The sequence below is a fragment of the Grammomys surdaster genome, unplaced genomic scaffold (genome assembly GCF_004785775.1).
Source record: "Grammomys surdaster isolate TR1022 unplaced genomic scaffold, NIH_TR_1.0 126198, whole genome shotgun sequence".
NCBI lineage: Eukaryota > Metazoa > Chordata > Mammalia > Rodentia > Muridae > Grammomys > Grammomys surdaster.
Genome location: NW_021621003.1, coordinates 6,192,340 through 6,208,566, shown reverse-complemented (window position 1 = coordinate 6,208,566; position 16,227 = coordinate 6,192,340). Strand labels below are relative to the sequence as shown.

General features: G+C 44.4%; 2 protein-coding genes across 6 annotated transcripts in view; both read left to right on the top strand.

The window, feature by feature from the left end:
- Cfap70 (cilia and flagella associated protein 70) overlaps positions 1-13,116 on the top strand; it is a 53,639-nt gene extending 40,523 nt beyond the window's left edge. For 3 of the 5 annotated variants that reach the window (XM_028758561.1, XM_028758563.1, XM_028758560.1), the window contains 9 exons: positions 1,954-2,022; positions 2,408-2,566; positions 3,394-3,515; positions 5,532-5,684; positions 6,275-6,436; positions 9,921-10,010; positions 12,251-12,352; positions 12,587-12,634; positions 12,892-13,116. In XM_028758561.1, the coding sequence (XP_028614394.1) occupies positions 1,954-2,022; positions 2,408-2,566; positions 3,394-3,515; positions 5,532-5,684; positions 6,275-6,436; positions 9,921-10,010; positions 12,251-12,352; positions 12,587-12,634; positions 12,892-12,972 (986 nt within the window). In that variant the 3' untranslated portion in view covers positions 12,973-13,116. The remainder of the gene's footprint in view (positions 1-1,953; positions 2,023-2,407; positions 2,567-3,393; positions 3,516-5,531; positions 5,685-6,274; positions 6,437-9,920; positions 10,011-12,250; positions 12,353-12,586; positions 12,635-12,891) is intronic. The other 2 variants (XM_028758564.1, XM_028758562.1) reach the window with 1 other exon arrangement.
- A 509-nt stretch (positions 13,117-13,625) lies between these two features.
- Mrps16 (mitochondrial ribosomal protein S16) lies at positions 13,626-15,773 on the top strand. The gene is made up of 3 exons (XM_028758629.1): positions 13,626-13,760; positions 14,829-15,089; positions 15,537-15,773. Exons 1-3 carry the CDS (start codon positions 13,748-13,750, stop codon positions 15,668-15,670), a joined length of 408 nt encoding a protein of 135 aa, XP_028614462.1. The 5' UTR covers positions 13,626-13,747; the 3' UTR covers positions 15,671-15,773.
- Positions 15,774-16,227: the final 454 nt, after the last annotated feature.

Genomic DNA, 16,227 nt, shown 5'->3' with positions numbered 1-16,227 from the left:
TTCAAAAATATTGAAACTTTCTAAGGGCCAGCAGATAGTCTGTCCTGATAAATATCCTTGACAAATGCAGTGCTCTGCAGGTGTCAGTGGGGTGCTGTAGCCAGAGTACTTTAGTTCTGTATCCATTGTAGTTCTTTATCTTTGAAGTTTAGGAATATTTTTAAAGATAGGTGGGTTAATTAGGGTTTCCATTGCTGTAAAGATACACTACAACCACAGCAACGCTTATAAAGAAAAACATTTAATAGGGACTGGTACAGTTTAGAGGTTTAGTCCATTATTGTCATGACAGGAAGCATGGCAGTGTGCAGGCAGGCATGACACTGGAGAAGGAGCTGAGTGTTCTACATCTGGATCAACAGGCAGCAGGAAGAGACTGTGTGCCACACTGAGCCTGGCTTGAGCATCTGAGACCTCAGCACCCACCCTAGTGATGCACTTTCTTCAACAAGGCCACACCCCCTAAGAGTGCCACTTCTTACAGGCTTATGGGGGCCATTTTTATTCAAACCACCACAACAGGGTTTCACTTAGTAACACAGGCTAGTCTTGGACTTGCCATGTATCTCAAGCTAGCTTTGAATTTGCTATCATTCAGCTTTGGTCTCCCAAGTGCTGGGATTATAGGCATGCCTGGCTGTAGTTTAGTTTTATAACCTTTTTCTTCTTTGTGTAATATTTTCTTCAATTAACTTTATAATTGTCTCACATTTGGATCTTTAGAGAATTGATTTTAAAATATTCTGCTATGAGGGCACTGCCCTTTATTTTTTGTCTGGATAGGGATATAGTTTTCTCAGCAGTCTCTCCCAACCCCATTATTTCCTCTGTGAGGTGAGGAATACATTCCTAAACCCTGACATTGTCTTTCTGTCGTACCTGTCAGGGGTAAACACATAGACAAGGAAGCATTGCGTCCATGTCTTCTATGGTTATGTTTTTGGGCAATGCCTTAATATCTGGCCTATCTGTTTCTCTCATGTAACTGTTTGGCTTAACTATGTATGGACCTTTATTTCTCTGTATGAATTTTATAGTGAATTTATTTAGTGAATCTTTAAAATGTAGTTATCATTTTTATTTGGACTGTATTAAAATTACAGATTATTGAGGGATAATTAACATTTTCATGTTGGTGCATTCTGTCCTATGTGTCAATGACACCCTCCACCGAGCAACTTTTCTTCTTACTCTTTTAGTAAGATTTTAACATTTTATCCAATGAGGCCCTGTTTAGTAAACAACATTTCTAGTCATTTCTAGGTTTCAGATAATTTTTATTGGATTTGGAAGCCTTTCCGCCTCTTTTTTTTTTTCACTCTAATGAATTAATTACTTTTGTTGTTTCTTAACATTTTGACTATGAGCTGGACACCACGTCCCAGGGCAGCCAGAGCTACACAAAGAAACCCAGTTTTGAAAAACCAACAACCAATGAACCAACCAACCAACCAAACAACCAACCAACCAAACAAACATATATATGACTGATAGCACCCACAATAGACATAGTTTTATCTTCTTCCCTCCCAATTCTCATCTCACAATATTGTTCTTAAATGTTTTGTCTTATTTTAAATTCTGTGTGTACCTGTGTCTGGGTCAGGGGTTTGTCCACATGACTTCAGGGGCTTGTGGAGGGATCCGATGCCCCTGACGTTCTAGGCAACCGGGAGTCATCTGATGTGGGTACTGGGAACCAAGCACGGGTCCACTTGAAGCTTGTGGTCTAAGCCCCTGTGCCACTTCTCCACCCCCCACATTATCTTTCTATTCCCCCCAATATTGTCACAATTTCCCCCTTTCTCTTTAAATTGTCATCTTTTGTTATGGTGCAATTTCTGGTGTAGTCCCTCAGCTTTCATCTCATATGTGTCTGAAGTTACTGGGCTTTGTTTTGTTTTGTTTTTCTTCTAAGAAACTGCCAAGAGGTTTTCCTTTGTTGTTATTTAGGGATAAGACCCCGGAGCTCACACCTGCTGAGTCCTCGACCCACCATGGATCTGCATTCTCAACCCCAAGGTTCTTTTTGTTGTTTTACTTTTTATTGTTTGCATTGTGGTCCTTTTCTTTCTTTGATGTGATCTCTTTTTCCCTCTCTTCAAAGTGGGGAGTACCTTATGGGGGCATATTTCCCTCTCTCTCCTTTACCTCCCAGTTCCTGTCTTCTCACATTTTATACTTTCAGTTCCATTGTCTGCTTGTCACGTCACTATACCTGCGAGGGAGGGTGCTGGGCTCAAAGGGATGGAAGGTGTTTTGTACTTGTTATTCACGATGCCCACTCTCTAGCCTGTTCCTTCAGTGTTTAGGGGATGTCTATCTTACCATTTGTGCGTCTTCTCTCCTATAACCTTTCAATGCCAGAAAGAAGAAGCTCCTTTTTATTAAAATCTAATCTGTTTAGGACCAAACACTGCTTTGTCCAGTCTAGACGAGTTTTTGGAAGAATCGCCTAAGGCACAGTCTGAATCACAAGAGCCAATAATCACTGTACAGACTCAGGAGTCTTCCCTTGCCCAGAAATCATCCAATGTGCTATTAAAGGAGCTGACATCAAAAAAAGGTGAGTAGAATCCTATATTTCCCCTGGAAAGAGGGATGTAAACCAACCAGGAGAGCATGAAGACTCTTAGGATTATGAGTGTGGAGATCCTGAAGTGTTTGAAGTTGCACTGACCACACTTCCTATTAGTCAAGGATCTGAATTCTTATTTATTTATTTATTTATTTAATTTATTTATTTATTATATTCATATGAGTACACTGTCACTATCTTCAGACACCAGAAGAGGGCATCAGATTCCATTACAGATGGTTTGAGCCACCATGTGGTTGCTGGGAATTGAACTCAGGACCTTGGGAAGAGCAGTCAGTGCTCTTAACCATTGAGCCATCTCTCCAGCCCCTAGGATCTGAATTCTAAACCCCGTGTTGGGGCTCCTCTGATAAGTATGAATTTTAATTTTGTTCACACAAGTAGCTAACAGAACTATAATTTTCCAATGAGTCTTCATTTTCAGAATATCTATATGTTGTGTTTCAAAGCCAAGGAGGTCTAAATACTTCTTTAAATTAATTAATTAAGTGTGTGGGTGGGGCGGGGTGATGGAGGTCAGAACTCAGGCCTTGACTGATTCATCTCCAGGCCCCTTTGAATAGTTTCCAAAGCCCTTTCATTTGGTCATGATTTGCCTTAGAACCCCCAGCGCCACTGGCTCGATGGCCTTTGAGACCACTTTCTGCATCATAACTAGAAATGGTCTACTGCTTTCCAGGTTCTGGTTTTTATCTCATCTGAGGTCAGAATCTTCTCCCTACCTTATCAATATAACTGGGCTTCTGGCATTTCTTATTTGCATCTGGTCTTCTATCCTGTTGATCTATTTCCAGAAACATCAAAGTGTCAAGATTCATCAGCCTTTTTCCCTCCTACCCATCAAGCCATTCCCCAGCCTCCGGTCACCATCTTCATGGAAACCATTCGCTTCTTGATGAAAGTCAATGCCGTACAGGTGAGACTGTTTGGGAACTGGGACATAGATGGAGGATTTCAGGGATCTGTGTACTCTATCCACAGCAGTGCCGTGTGAACCTGAATCTGTGTGCAGCAGAAACCAAGCATGCGTTTCTGGTGCTGAGGCTGAGCTTGGGACCTCCTCCATGTTAACCAAATGTTCCGCCACTGAACCCATCACTAACCCCTAATGTTCTCTTCAGGGTGTTTCTTACCAAATGTCAGGACTGTCCAAACACCGACTTCCCTCTGCAGGCACTATCAGCAGCCCTCACTGAGAAGTTTGCTCCCTGCAGAAGGCCAGCAAAACAAAGTCAGACTCTCAGTGTGACTGCAGCCTGACTTCTCTCTTGTTTACTTATTTATGAGGAGGCACATGCATGTGAGGTCAAAGGACAACTTGCATAAGTCTGTCTTCTCCTCCCACTGTGTGGATTCTGGGGATCAAACTCAGGTCATTTGGCTTCGCAGCAAGTGCCTTTACCTACTGCGCCATTTTATCAGCCCCTGAGCCTTTTCTTTTAGGACTTTATGAGTGTGGGATTCATAAGCATGTGATTATACCCCTTCTCCCTACAATATCCTGACCAACTGAAAACAGATACATGGTGCCATGTGAGAAAGGGTTAAACTATTAAATGATTTTAATAGTAAAATAGTCTATAGGTTATAGGTATGGCAAGATGGCTTGGTGGGTAAAGGGGCTTGCCACCAAGTCTGATGACTTGAGTTTGATTCCTGGAACCCATATGGTGGAAGAAGAGAACTAACTCTTTTTTTTTTTTTTTTTTTTTGGTTTTTCGAGACAGGGTTTCTCTGTGTAGTTCTGGCTGTCCTGGAACTCACTCTGTAGACCAGGCTGGCCTCGAACTCAGAAATCCGCCTGCCTCTGCCTCCCGAGTGCTGGGATTAAAGGCGTGCGCCACCACCGCCCGGCTGAGAACTAACTCTTGTGTAAGTTATTCTCTTACCTCCATATGCACAATGTGGTATCCCTGTGGCCCAACCCCTGCCATCCCTACAAACATACATACACATACAAACACAAATAAACATAAAATGTTTTGAACTGGACAAGAGAATATAACTGTTTCCAAATATACTGACACACATTATTACAGGTGGAGCATCTGGATATCAGTCTTTTTCCCAGAAAAGAAGTCCATGCAATAATCACGTGCCCACATGGGGTACCATGAGCAAGTGGTGGGAGGAAGGGGGAGCTGGTGGAGTTGACTCTGACCCAGCAAACAATGTACCTCACTTTAGGGCATGCAATCTCAAGAATTATGAACTGGGTGGGATTGGGCCACATTAGACATGAACCCTTCCCAGCAGGAACATGCTTTTTCCTCAGTGAATAAATGCAGCTCCCTGGGTCAGTGGCAGAAGTCGAGTAGAGAGAATAAATCCATCTTGCCAGGGTAGTTTCCTGGGAAGGTGCGCATAAAGCTTCCGTATTGTAGGCTAAGACTAGAATGGACTGCAAAGCTGGGGAGGGCCACAGGCGCGTGTGACTGTACCAGATTTGCAGCTCCTTTGAGGGGGCAGGGATAAAGAGCCCCACGTGCATTGGTAACCATAAATGTTTAGTGCTATGGCAAAAGCAGTGATTTATGTTTGTGAAATCCCAAGTCTTAGCAAGTAAGTTAGAGAGGTGGGTTTTGTTTCATTAGGAGTTTCCTTAAGATGTCAATTGTCTGGAAATGTTACTTCACGTGTAAGCAGGGAGGTTGATGAAGTGCCGTTGCCTGCACCTCCTCCTAAGTGCGCTCTGAATCTCAGTCTCATGACCACAAGGCCTGCATCGAGCAGGGCTTCGTTGGAAACGTTGGTGTTTGCTGACTGATTGCCTGTGGCTTCCCTTGTCCCTGCACCCCTGAAAATGATCATTCTACCCTATAAGATGTCCCTCACTATTTCCCGTCAGAGCCACACTCCCTCCATCCTAAAAGCTATTCAACTAATGCAGTGAAGTCATTCTTATGTTCTTTACCTCTGGGTTTCCTTGCAGTTTGTGCACAGAGTGCTGGCCCATGAGCTGCTGTGCCCCCAAGGAGGACCCAGTTGTGAGTATTACCTGGTTCTGGCCCAGACACACCTTCTCAAGAAGGACTTTGCCAAGACAGAGGAGTACCTGCAACAAGCAGCACAGATGGATTACCTGGTACCGATTTTCCCAGAGAGAGCCTTTGAATGGGAGAAAGAAGGGGTGAACCCTTTATGCTGGAGCAGAGATGAAAGCAGGATGCAATAGCGTGCGTCTCAGCTGCTTGGGAGAGTGAGCCGTGGAGCTGGAAGTTAGCATGGGGAGCATGATGACGCTCTGTCTGAAAATAGAGTAGTGGTGCCACACCATGAGGAGACTTCTGTCACGTGTGGGTGATACTTATGTGTGAATTTGGTTTCTGTAAGCAATCATGAGTTCTACAGACGGTGAAGAACAGGCCGTTTAGCAGGAGTTGCCCGTTATTTCAAGTCTCTAGACTTGTCTTTGCTCCTAATAGCATCATGCTGATTACAGTCGAGTATTTGACTTACCATGCACCCAAAGACAAAATGGCTTTTGAGGAGTGCAAGAATGAGACCACACCCAGGACCTTACCCACCCACGTGACTAAAACGGTTCTCTCTGTATGCGTGCTCTTAGGGAAAAAGAGGGACAAAAATGTACTCATCTAGATTTAAATGTTTAACAAAATTCATTAGGGACTTAAATACCACATCACCCTGTGTGTTCTTTGTCTGCTTCCTCAGAACCCCAATGTCTGGGGTGTGAAGGGCCATCTCTACTTCCTGAGTGGAAACCATGCTGAGGCCAAGGAATGCTATGAGCGGACTATTAGTTTTGTAGTTGATGCTTCTGAGATGCACTTCATCTTCCTACGCCTGGGGCACATCTACCTGGAAGAGAAAGAGGTAAGGGAGAGAGAAGGTATTGATCCAGGCTCCATTGATCCATGGTCCAGGCTGTAGCTGTGGCTAAGGAGGAAAGTAGCTCAACGCTGCCACCTACAGTAACCTGAGGAGCTCCCGGCCTCAATTCTCCACACCGTCATTCCCACTTATCAGAGACCTTCACTTTGTAAAACCACGTCCATGACTGCACTGCAGAAAAGAATTCAGGACAAGTCAGGATGAAGCAGAGTTAGAGAGTTTGTTAAATAGAAATACAGAATAGCATACCCTTCATTAGTTAAATGTGAGTTGGGGAGGAGAGAGAAAAACTGACTTAAGAGTAGCGCACATCCCAAATGGGGATGGTCTTCTTCAGAGAGCATTCTGGATGTCCTTACAATATCCACATGTATGAGTCTGGGCTGTCATTTTTAAAAAAGCTTTAATGATTAAGCAAGTTTTTGAAAATCAGGAGTTCAAACTGTAAGTGAGCACTCTGAGCTGTGGGGCTGGAGCGGTGGGTCAGCGGTTAAGTGGTTAACACATGCTCTGCACGCATCCATTCGGAACCTCTTGCAGAGGAACCCGGTTTGGATCCCAGCACTTACATAAAAGCTCCCAAACACCTACCAAGGGATCTGATTTCCATCGGCTCCCGAATGCGCGTGGCACACAGACACACTCAGACACACACAGATATGCGCATAGGATTAAATGTTTTTAAAACATGACCTGGCTCATTAAACTTGAGGAATTTCCTTTTTTTTTTTTTTTTTTGGCTTTGGTTTTTGTTTTTTTGAGACAGGGTTTCTCTGTATAGTCCTGGCTGTCCTGGAACTCACTCTGTAGACCAGGCTGGCCTCGAACTCAGAAATCCACCTGTCTCTGCCTCCCAAGTGCTGTGATTAAAGGCATGTGCCACCACCGCCTGGCCAAAGAGTTTCCTTTTCGTGGCTTGAGAGAAGGCTCAGCGGCTGAGGGTGGATACTACTCTTTCAGAGGACCCAGGTTCAGATCCCAGCACCTACATCAGGCAGCTCACAACCACCTGTAACTCCAACTTCGGGGGATCTGAGTTCATCTTGAGGTGCCCCCGGATATCAGCACATATATGGCATATACTCATATATGTAAATAAACAGTTTTAGAAGAAATCTTTAGCCAAGCAGAGGTGGCATACACACTTTTAATCCCACCACTTGAGACACAGAGGCAGGAGGATCTCTGTGAGTTCAAAGCCAACCTGGTCTACAGAGCAAGTTCCAGAATAGCCAGGACTATAGAGAGAAACCAGGTCTTGACAAATGAAACAAACAAACAAACAAACAAACAACAACAACAACAACAACAAACAGTAGCAGCAGCCAAAGAGTGCATTTCCTGAACCCACACCAGGCAGCTCCAAACCGCCTGGAACTCCCCAGCCTGCACAGGCTTCGCTCTCACACAAGCAAACACACAGACATGTGATTAAAAATAAGACAAATCTTTTTTTTTTTTTTAAAGATTTCCTTTTGTAAATGAAATTGACAAGGCTTCATGAGGAGAGCATCTTTTGGGTTTGGGGTGAGAGAGGAGTGGCCATGCAGTGAAACTGAAGCCCCTCCTGGTTCTAAGGAAACACCACCTCCTGTTTTTTTAGCACCCTTGCTTGTCTCTAAGGCGATAAGCACTATCTCTGTGGGTGGCTCCAATTTTAGCAGCTGAGTTGAAGTTTCTGACTTCCAGACAGATTCCGGGACAGGGACGTTTCTTTCCTTCCTCATGTTTCCTTGACCTTTCCTACTTCATTGCTATCCTAAAAAGGGCCACATGATCATGCCACCTTTATATCAATGGCAAAGCCATTTGCTTAGCATCAGGGACCCAGTAACTAGTGTAGAAATAAGAGTCTGTTATTGACCACTGTGCTACTAAAGTTATTATGAACATAATGAATGTTATTTTGACTAAATATTTTATTAATACTAATAGCAACTTTGAAGTGATAACTTGACTAACAAAACATGTCCTGGGGCTCAAAATGACTTCTCCAACATCCTTCTCGATACAGAGTATTAGGTCTAATCTATCTTAGGATAGTCCCATCCTATGGGGCACTCTAATGTGACTCTAGTGGTTCCCCTGCTACCTTTTAGAAATTACCCTAAGGGCCTTTGCTCCAGGTGCTAAGTAGGGGTAGGCTTGCTATTCTAGAAAACTTCAAATGCATGAAAGTAAACAATAGGAGAGCAAACCACTGGGACCCACCTAAGAGTTGCCACTGTTCTGCCACAGGTGTTTTGACTCCCTGATTATGTCTCCTTTCCCTTCTTCATCCATAATTGGCAGTTTTTTATTTAGTGCACTAACCAATAAGAACATGGAGTCACAAAGTATGATGATGTACATGGGAAGGCTAATCCAGGTCTGAGAGAAATCACAGCCCTACTGCAGTGAAGTAAATAAGGATTTTCTTTCTAATGTCAGGACAAGCTGCCATCTTCAAGGCACTACTGACCTTGTGGTTACTAAGCAACCAGTTTCTGGGCTGAATGCTCAGGGTTAGCTGTAGCTAAAAGAGGAGAAATAAGCCACCGAGTCCTACTACTTTTGGAAGTTTCATTTTGGAAAGAGACAGGGTCTTGCTGAATGTGGCAGTGTGTGCGGATGATCCCAGCACTCGGGAAGCTTAGGTCATCAGATGGCTTGAGCTCAGAACTTTTAAGGCAACCTGGGGAGAATACTAAGATCTTATCTCAAACAAGACAGTCTAGAGACACACTGCCATTGATTGAAGGGATGTCTGTCATGAAAGCGGCCCTGGGTTTAATCCCCAGCACCACATAAAATTGGGCATGGCAGCACATCCTGTAATTCCAGCTTTCAGGAGGTAGAGCTTGGAGAATCAGCTGTTTAAGGTCATCTTGGGCAAGAGAGCAAGCTTGAGATCAGTCTGGGCTGTATGATACCCTGTCTTATCCTCACCCACACTAAAAGGAAAGAAATGGTAACTTAAAAGACTGTCCTTGGACTTCTGAACTCAAATAATCCTCTTGCCTCACGTCTTAGAAGCTGAGCAGCTAAAAATGTAGGCATTGCATCTGGATGAAAGTTTGGTTTTTGAATTTCTCTAAATATCTCCTGTGGCACTGTTAAGACTTTTCTGCTAGGGGAACAGGTTCTCAGAGGGACCAGAGACTCGGTGTCTGCCATCCTCACCACATGGTGCCACTTTTAAGTGAAAAGATGTAGTCCATACAGTCTAGACAGAATTCAAATAACCACTGTGCTTGCCCAAAACGTCCTGTGTGAGTCCTTCCTGAATCCTTGGATCTGTTCCCAGGTGAAACTCGACCTTCCCCTACCTCTCCCTGTCTGCTTGCAACAGCTCCTTTAAAGTATTCATGAAAATATTATCCAAGGACTCACTCAGTTTCAGATTATTCTGGAGCAAAACTGTCAAGAAGCTCATGGTTACCTTAGCAACGTGTGTTCGAAGCTTATTGGTGTTTTCTTTTGCCAGTATGAAAACGCAAAGAGAACCTACATGCAAGCCTGTAAGAGATCGCCTTCGTGCCTCACTTGGCTAGGACTAGGAATTGCCTGTTACCGGGTAAGAGAGCAGAGGCAGATGCCTGGCCCTGGCCCGATCGTCCTCCAAGTGGATTGTGGGGTTTTGTGGTGATGGTGGGATGGCAGTCGGCTCTAATGAAAAAAAAAAAAACCAAACTTTTTTTCAAAGTTGTTCATAAACAGAAGCCTGGACTAGGAGAATAAAAATATCCTGGGGGGGGGGACCTTACAAAAACCTAGCCTGAGAAATTTGAGACATAGAAAGACAGAAGTGAGCTCTCTGGGCCACGAAAACAGCCGTAGTATCAATGTTTTTCTTTTAGTTTTTTTTTAAATTATTCTTATCAAGGGCAGTTTGAAAATGTCCTTAGTTGTAAAGAGAAGAAAATGCTTCCCCCATCACCGTCACCCTGATTTGGCAGTCATTAACCTCAGTTTCTCATTGTCTTCATCTTTGCCTTTCCCTCTGGAGCCTTCAAGGCAAATGTTAGACATGAGACATCTCATCTGCAAATCCCTTAACATGCTCAGACTTGAATCCAGTTCCTGTCTTGTCTAGTACCAAAGATGGAGTTCTCACATACCCAGGGTGGTCTCAAACTCACTAGATAGCCAAAGATAATATTGAACTCCTGATCTTTTTCCGTTACCTAACAAAACTGGGATTACAGACACAGGATTTTCTACCTAAACCATGACGTTATGATAATCTGTCATGTTCACAGAGTCCCTGCCTGAGGCTGGGGACACCACCTTCAGAACTGGAAACATGCCTTTGAGCCTATCATTCAGGAGGTAGAGGCAGGTGGTTCTCTGTGAAGCCAAGGCCAGCCTAGTCTATACAGCTAGTTCCAGGCCAGGCAGGGCTGCAGTGACACTCTGTCTCAAGCAAAAAAAAGAAAAAGAAAAAGAAAAAAAAGTTAAATGTGCATGTACTCCATCAGACCCCATACCTTTATAACTCTTGACCTTGTGCCTCTAATAAACTCTAATCCCTCATGGTCCATTTTAGTGATGTTTCTTCTCTGAGGCTATTATTCTTCAGTTTTAGGGTAGATCTGATATTATTTCTGTCTCATCTCTAGATCATAAGTGTACTTTTACTATAGAAATATTTATTTTGTAGAAATGTTTATGTATTTGATGTTTCATTATATTGTTTACATATCTACCAGTGCAGTGAGGTCTCTGAGGGTAGGGGTTGTATATGTATATACATACTTTTGTTCTCAGCATCAAGTATATTGATGAACAGAGAACACATCTTCAGCAAATGTATGTTGACTGAATACAGTGTCAGCAAGACCTAAAGTGCAAAGCAAAACATGGACATGGTTGGAAGGCTGTGCTTCATCTTTTCATGGCCTTAGAAACTCACTGTTCTTTTAAAACAGAAATCAAAATCTAGGCCTCATGTCTCATAAATATAATCCCAATGTCTGATCAACTGAGGAAGGAAGATAGTTTCAAGTTCAAGGCCAGCCTGAAATACAGGGTTTCAAGCCAATCCTGTGAGTTTCACTAACAGGAAGACCCAGTCTCTAAATAATTAAAAAAGAAATCAAACAAAAAAATTAGAGGAGAGATATATACCTATCATATATCCATCCACAAATAATATCTATTAATAGTTATATAATTATATATAACATATATAATATATGCTTCATATGAATTAAGAAACACTGGTGAATTTTGAGGTTTTGTTTTGAAAAGCACTGGTATAGGTCATGGACATTTATTGGCTGGATAGCAGATTCATCTGAGCTGACTATTGTTGTGTTTTGTATAAAAGAAAAGAGGCCAGGATATGTTTTGTAGGGGCACAGTATGGTGAGGTGGGAGGGGTGCCTCTGAGGGCCCATGTTGAGGCATCCCTTTCCTCTGAGGGAGCAGCCACACATCAGTACAGTATAGAATAGTTTATTTAGGGCATGGGGAGGGGAGTTTAGAAGGGAGTAGAGACAGAGAAAGAGAGGGGTGGAGGAGGAGAGAGACAAGAGAGGGAAGGAGGGAAGGCTGGGGCCAGGAACACATGGAGAGAGAGGGGGAAGGGGTGGGAAGAAAGGAAGGAAGGGTCTGAGAGAGAAGGGACAGAGAGAGTAAGAGATTGAGAGAGAGGAGGGGGCCAAAAGGAGGAGCCCCTTTAATAGTAACCCAGGCATACCTGGCTATTGCCAAATGACTGTGGGGCAGAACCTAGAAGGAATGCTAACAACTCCACTGGCTTAAGTGAAAACCACTTTGGACTGTATCTCCTAACTCTCCCTCTCTGCCAAGCTGGAGGAGCTCACTGAAGCTGAGGATGCTCTGTCTGAAGCCAACGCACTGAATAACTGCAACGCTGAAGTGTGGGCCTACCTGGCTCTGGTCTGCCTGAAAGTGAGTGTTTCTTACTGTCCCTTCACAAAGCCCTCTCAGGGATCAGGTGAAGGCCCAACTAAGAAAGGTAAGCTGGCTGTTAACACATAACTGAAGTTTAATGAGCTCCTGAGTTGTCATTGTACTGATGACAAAAGAAATATCCGTCCAGGGCAGTTCCTCCTCAAGATGAATGTGCTTAGTAATCACCTATTCACATTTTTTTCTATGAACGATGTGCTGTGCTTCTTTCAGGTTGGACGACAACTAGAAGCTGAGCAGGCTTATAAGTACACAATAAAGGTATGAGACATAATTGCCATTCTGAGAGTGTACAGACTGTAAGATCGCTCAGTGCTTGATGAATTTTCACCCACGGAACCAATACATTCTAATTCTTTATGAGAGCTCCTACAGTGTTGAGAATATAGGAAAGGAAAAACAGAGAGAATATGGGAAAGGCCCATCCCACTCCTGCAAATCTGGAGCCTCATGAATTAGGGCTTTTCAAAGCCACATGGTGTGTTGGACATGACTTCTTCCCTGCCTTGTTTCTGCAGCTGAAACTGAAAGACCAGGCTCTTCTTGAAGAAATCCACAGTGTACAGGAAATGGTTGGCTTTGGAAATCCATCTTTCTGACAGCCTTACACGTGATTATTTAATATGGAACCCCAAGCATCTTTCCTTCCCAAATTGTCACCAGATGAAACCTTCCCATTCCCTGTGTCCCTTTAGTTGTTGGCTATTAATTAGATCACATTAAAAAAAAAAAACTCAAAATTTATCGAGTTTCTGGAGTCATACTTGTAGCACATAATTTATATGCTCGTATGTAATCATGTAACGAATTAATAGACATTATTTGTGGGTAGATATATGGCATAATGGTGTGACTATTAAAATTTCTGATGAAAGTGTATCTGATTAGCCTGGAGGTGCACAACTGCCAAGGCTCCTGACCAGCTTTAGTTACTGGGGCTTGGGAATTAAGGCAACTTCTTCAAAGGTGGCCCTAGAATACAGCTGGCTGTGTGTGTTCTGGGTAAGAGAACAGAGGCGTGGGAACTGTCGTAGGATGGACGTGCCTGCAGGGCACTTAGCACCTCTGGACAAGACCAGCAGACTCCTCACCGCCGCAGTACCTAAAGACTGCCAGCAGCCCACGCCTACAGACACACCTCTGCTGCAGCAGCCAACGAACAGTCGCCGGCGCCTTGACGCACTCCCGTACGCATTGGAAGAGAAAGCGGAAGGGGCGGGACGGTTGGCCGGCTGCTTCCGCAGAGGGATTTCCGGCTCTAGAGTGTTGCGGTTGTCGCGGCGTGTGTTCGCTCGGCCACTTGGGGGCGCACGTCCAGGCATCAGGCTCCGTGGAGCCGGTCTGTGCAGGGGGACAGCGGGGAGCCGGAGCACCATGGTCCACCTCAGTGAGTGCGCGGGGCTTGCGGGCGGGTGCGGGCTGCGGCGACCCCGGCTAGGCGCGGCCACACTGCCTTCTAGTGGAGCTGCTTCTCCGTCCGTTTTGCTTTTAGCGATGGCCTCTCTGTGTAACTCTGGCTGGCCTGGAACTCGCAGTATAAAGACAGGCTGGCTTCGAACTCCTTCCTAGACAGCCGTTTGCCTCTGCCTCCCAAATGTGCTGTGATTAAAGGCGTGCGTCACCATGCCCAGCCTCTCTCCGTTTGTTTGTTTGTTTGTTTGTTTTTAAAACCACAAATCGTAGAAATCGTTTTGCAGATGAGGTATGACAAGGTCACAGCTTAGTAAATGGTGTTAGGATCCGAGAATTTGAGAAACAATACACTATGAAAACCAAGTTCGAACCAGCAAAAGTTTCTTTATTCAAAAAGATGGTATTTAAGGGAGATGGCTGGGTTCGGGATACAAACCGTGTCAGCGGGGACAAGACAGGGCAACCTTTTAAAACATAAAAACCACAAATTAGGTGAGCTAGGGGTAACCAATAGGGTACATGCCAGTTTTTTCCATACCTGGCATTTTAAGTGGGTTACTACTGGTCAAGAACTCAGATGGCTTTCTTAATAACGTGGCCTGGATTGAGGCCAGCCAATCAGAGTCTGTATAGCGGCTGGTGGGTTTCAGTCCCGACTGGGTGCTGACCGACAAGGCATGGACTGGAGCTGGGGACACTGTGGTCCAAGTTCATATGGGACACCTGGGGCCAGAAGCCATTTCTGGGAATTTGGCTGTTTCTTAGAATTTATCTTAGTACAAAATGGAGACTATATGCAAGATATATAGATAAAGTGGCCCCCAACATCGGCAGGTCTGTGTTACGTGGATTTGGAAAAAAGGAGGCATGTCCCGTCTGGAGTGGTTAAGAGGAGTTTCACAAACAAGATTGTATCTAAGCTGGATGGAGGATGGCATAGATTGGAAGTGAGAACATTGCAGTAGGAGGAATTGTGCCTTTACCTTTTATGATCTATTTTGAGTCTTCTGTTTTTGCGTTCTAACCGGCTGTTTCTCTACAGCAACCTTTTTCTGCAAAGCCTACCATGGGGGCCACCTAACCATACGCCTTGCTTTGGGTGGCTGCACCAACCGGCCTTTTTACCGCATTGTGGCTGCTCACAACAAGTGTCCCAGGGATGGCCGATTTGTGGAGCAGTTGGGCTCCTATGATCCACTACCCAACAGTCATGGAGAAAAACTAGTTGCCCTCAACCTGGACCGGATCCGGTATTGGATTGGCTGTGGGGCTCACCTTTCTAAGCCTATGGAGAAGCTCCTAGGTAAACCATCTCTGAGCTTAGATAATCTAAGAGATTTTATACTGTGGTCAACTCTGGGATAATGGAAAAGAAGAATGGTTTTTATTCCATCCCAGCTTTAATGGACGGGAGTGGGAGGTGAAGTGATGTAACTGCCCTTTTTGAATCTGGAGACCCCCTTTGTGGTCTCCTTTAGAAGACTCCAAGTGACTGGGCTTTTGTGCAAAAAATGGGACAAATGTGTCTTGGGTGCCTGTCAGTTCTCCATCCATCTATCCATCCGTCCTTCCATTCGTCCATCCGTCCATCTGTGAGGAGAAGGGTGTTAGGAAGTAGACAGTGAGCTTGCCAAGACAGAAGCTTATTTCCTGTCCTGTGAATCAGTGGATCAGCGCTGGGTCTCAGTTCTGGGAAGCAGATTCTTGGGAAGCACTGGCAATATTATAACGGAAATCTTGTTGCTTTTAGGTCTTTCTGGCTTTTTCCCCCTGCATCCGATGATGATCACCAATGCTGAGAGACTCCGGAGGAAGAGAGCACGAGAGGTCCTCTTAGCATCTCAGAAAGCAGAATCAGAGCCCAAAGAGACAGAAGCAAGCTGACTTCAGTGAACATGGCTGTGGCCACAAGGTCAAGGGCCTGTAAAACTTGTGCATAGGGTTTTGTGTTGGGTTTGAGGGTCAATAAATGGAGTTTTCTAAGTCATGATCTCCTGGCATGGCCTTAGCAGGGGTCAGAGGTTTATTTGTCTGATGTTAGAGCTGGTTGTAAATACCCACTAGGCTTCCCTGCCTTACCTTGTGGCATTCAGTGGGTGCAGAGAGGTTTGGGCTTTGGGTTGGGCCCTGGTCACATGGGCAACTTTACAGTCTGCTCATATCCAGTACTTTCCTGCTTCAAAGTCTTTAGCCGCAGTGTTCTTGGCCCATTCAAATGTTTTCTTTAAGACAGGGTTTTGCTCTGCAACTTTGGCTGGTGAGGAGCTTGTTTTATGTGGTATATAGGCCAGCCTGACCTTGAACTTGTAGCTATCCTCTTGCCCATGTCCCCTGAGTGCTGGGATTACAGGTAGGGCTTCTATACCTGGCCCAAAGCTTTGGGGCTTTAATAGCCTTACCTTTGTTTTTTTTTGTTGTTTTTTTTTTGTTTTTGTTGTTGT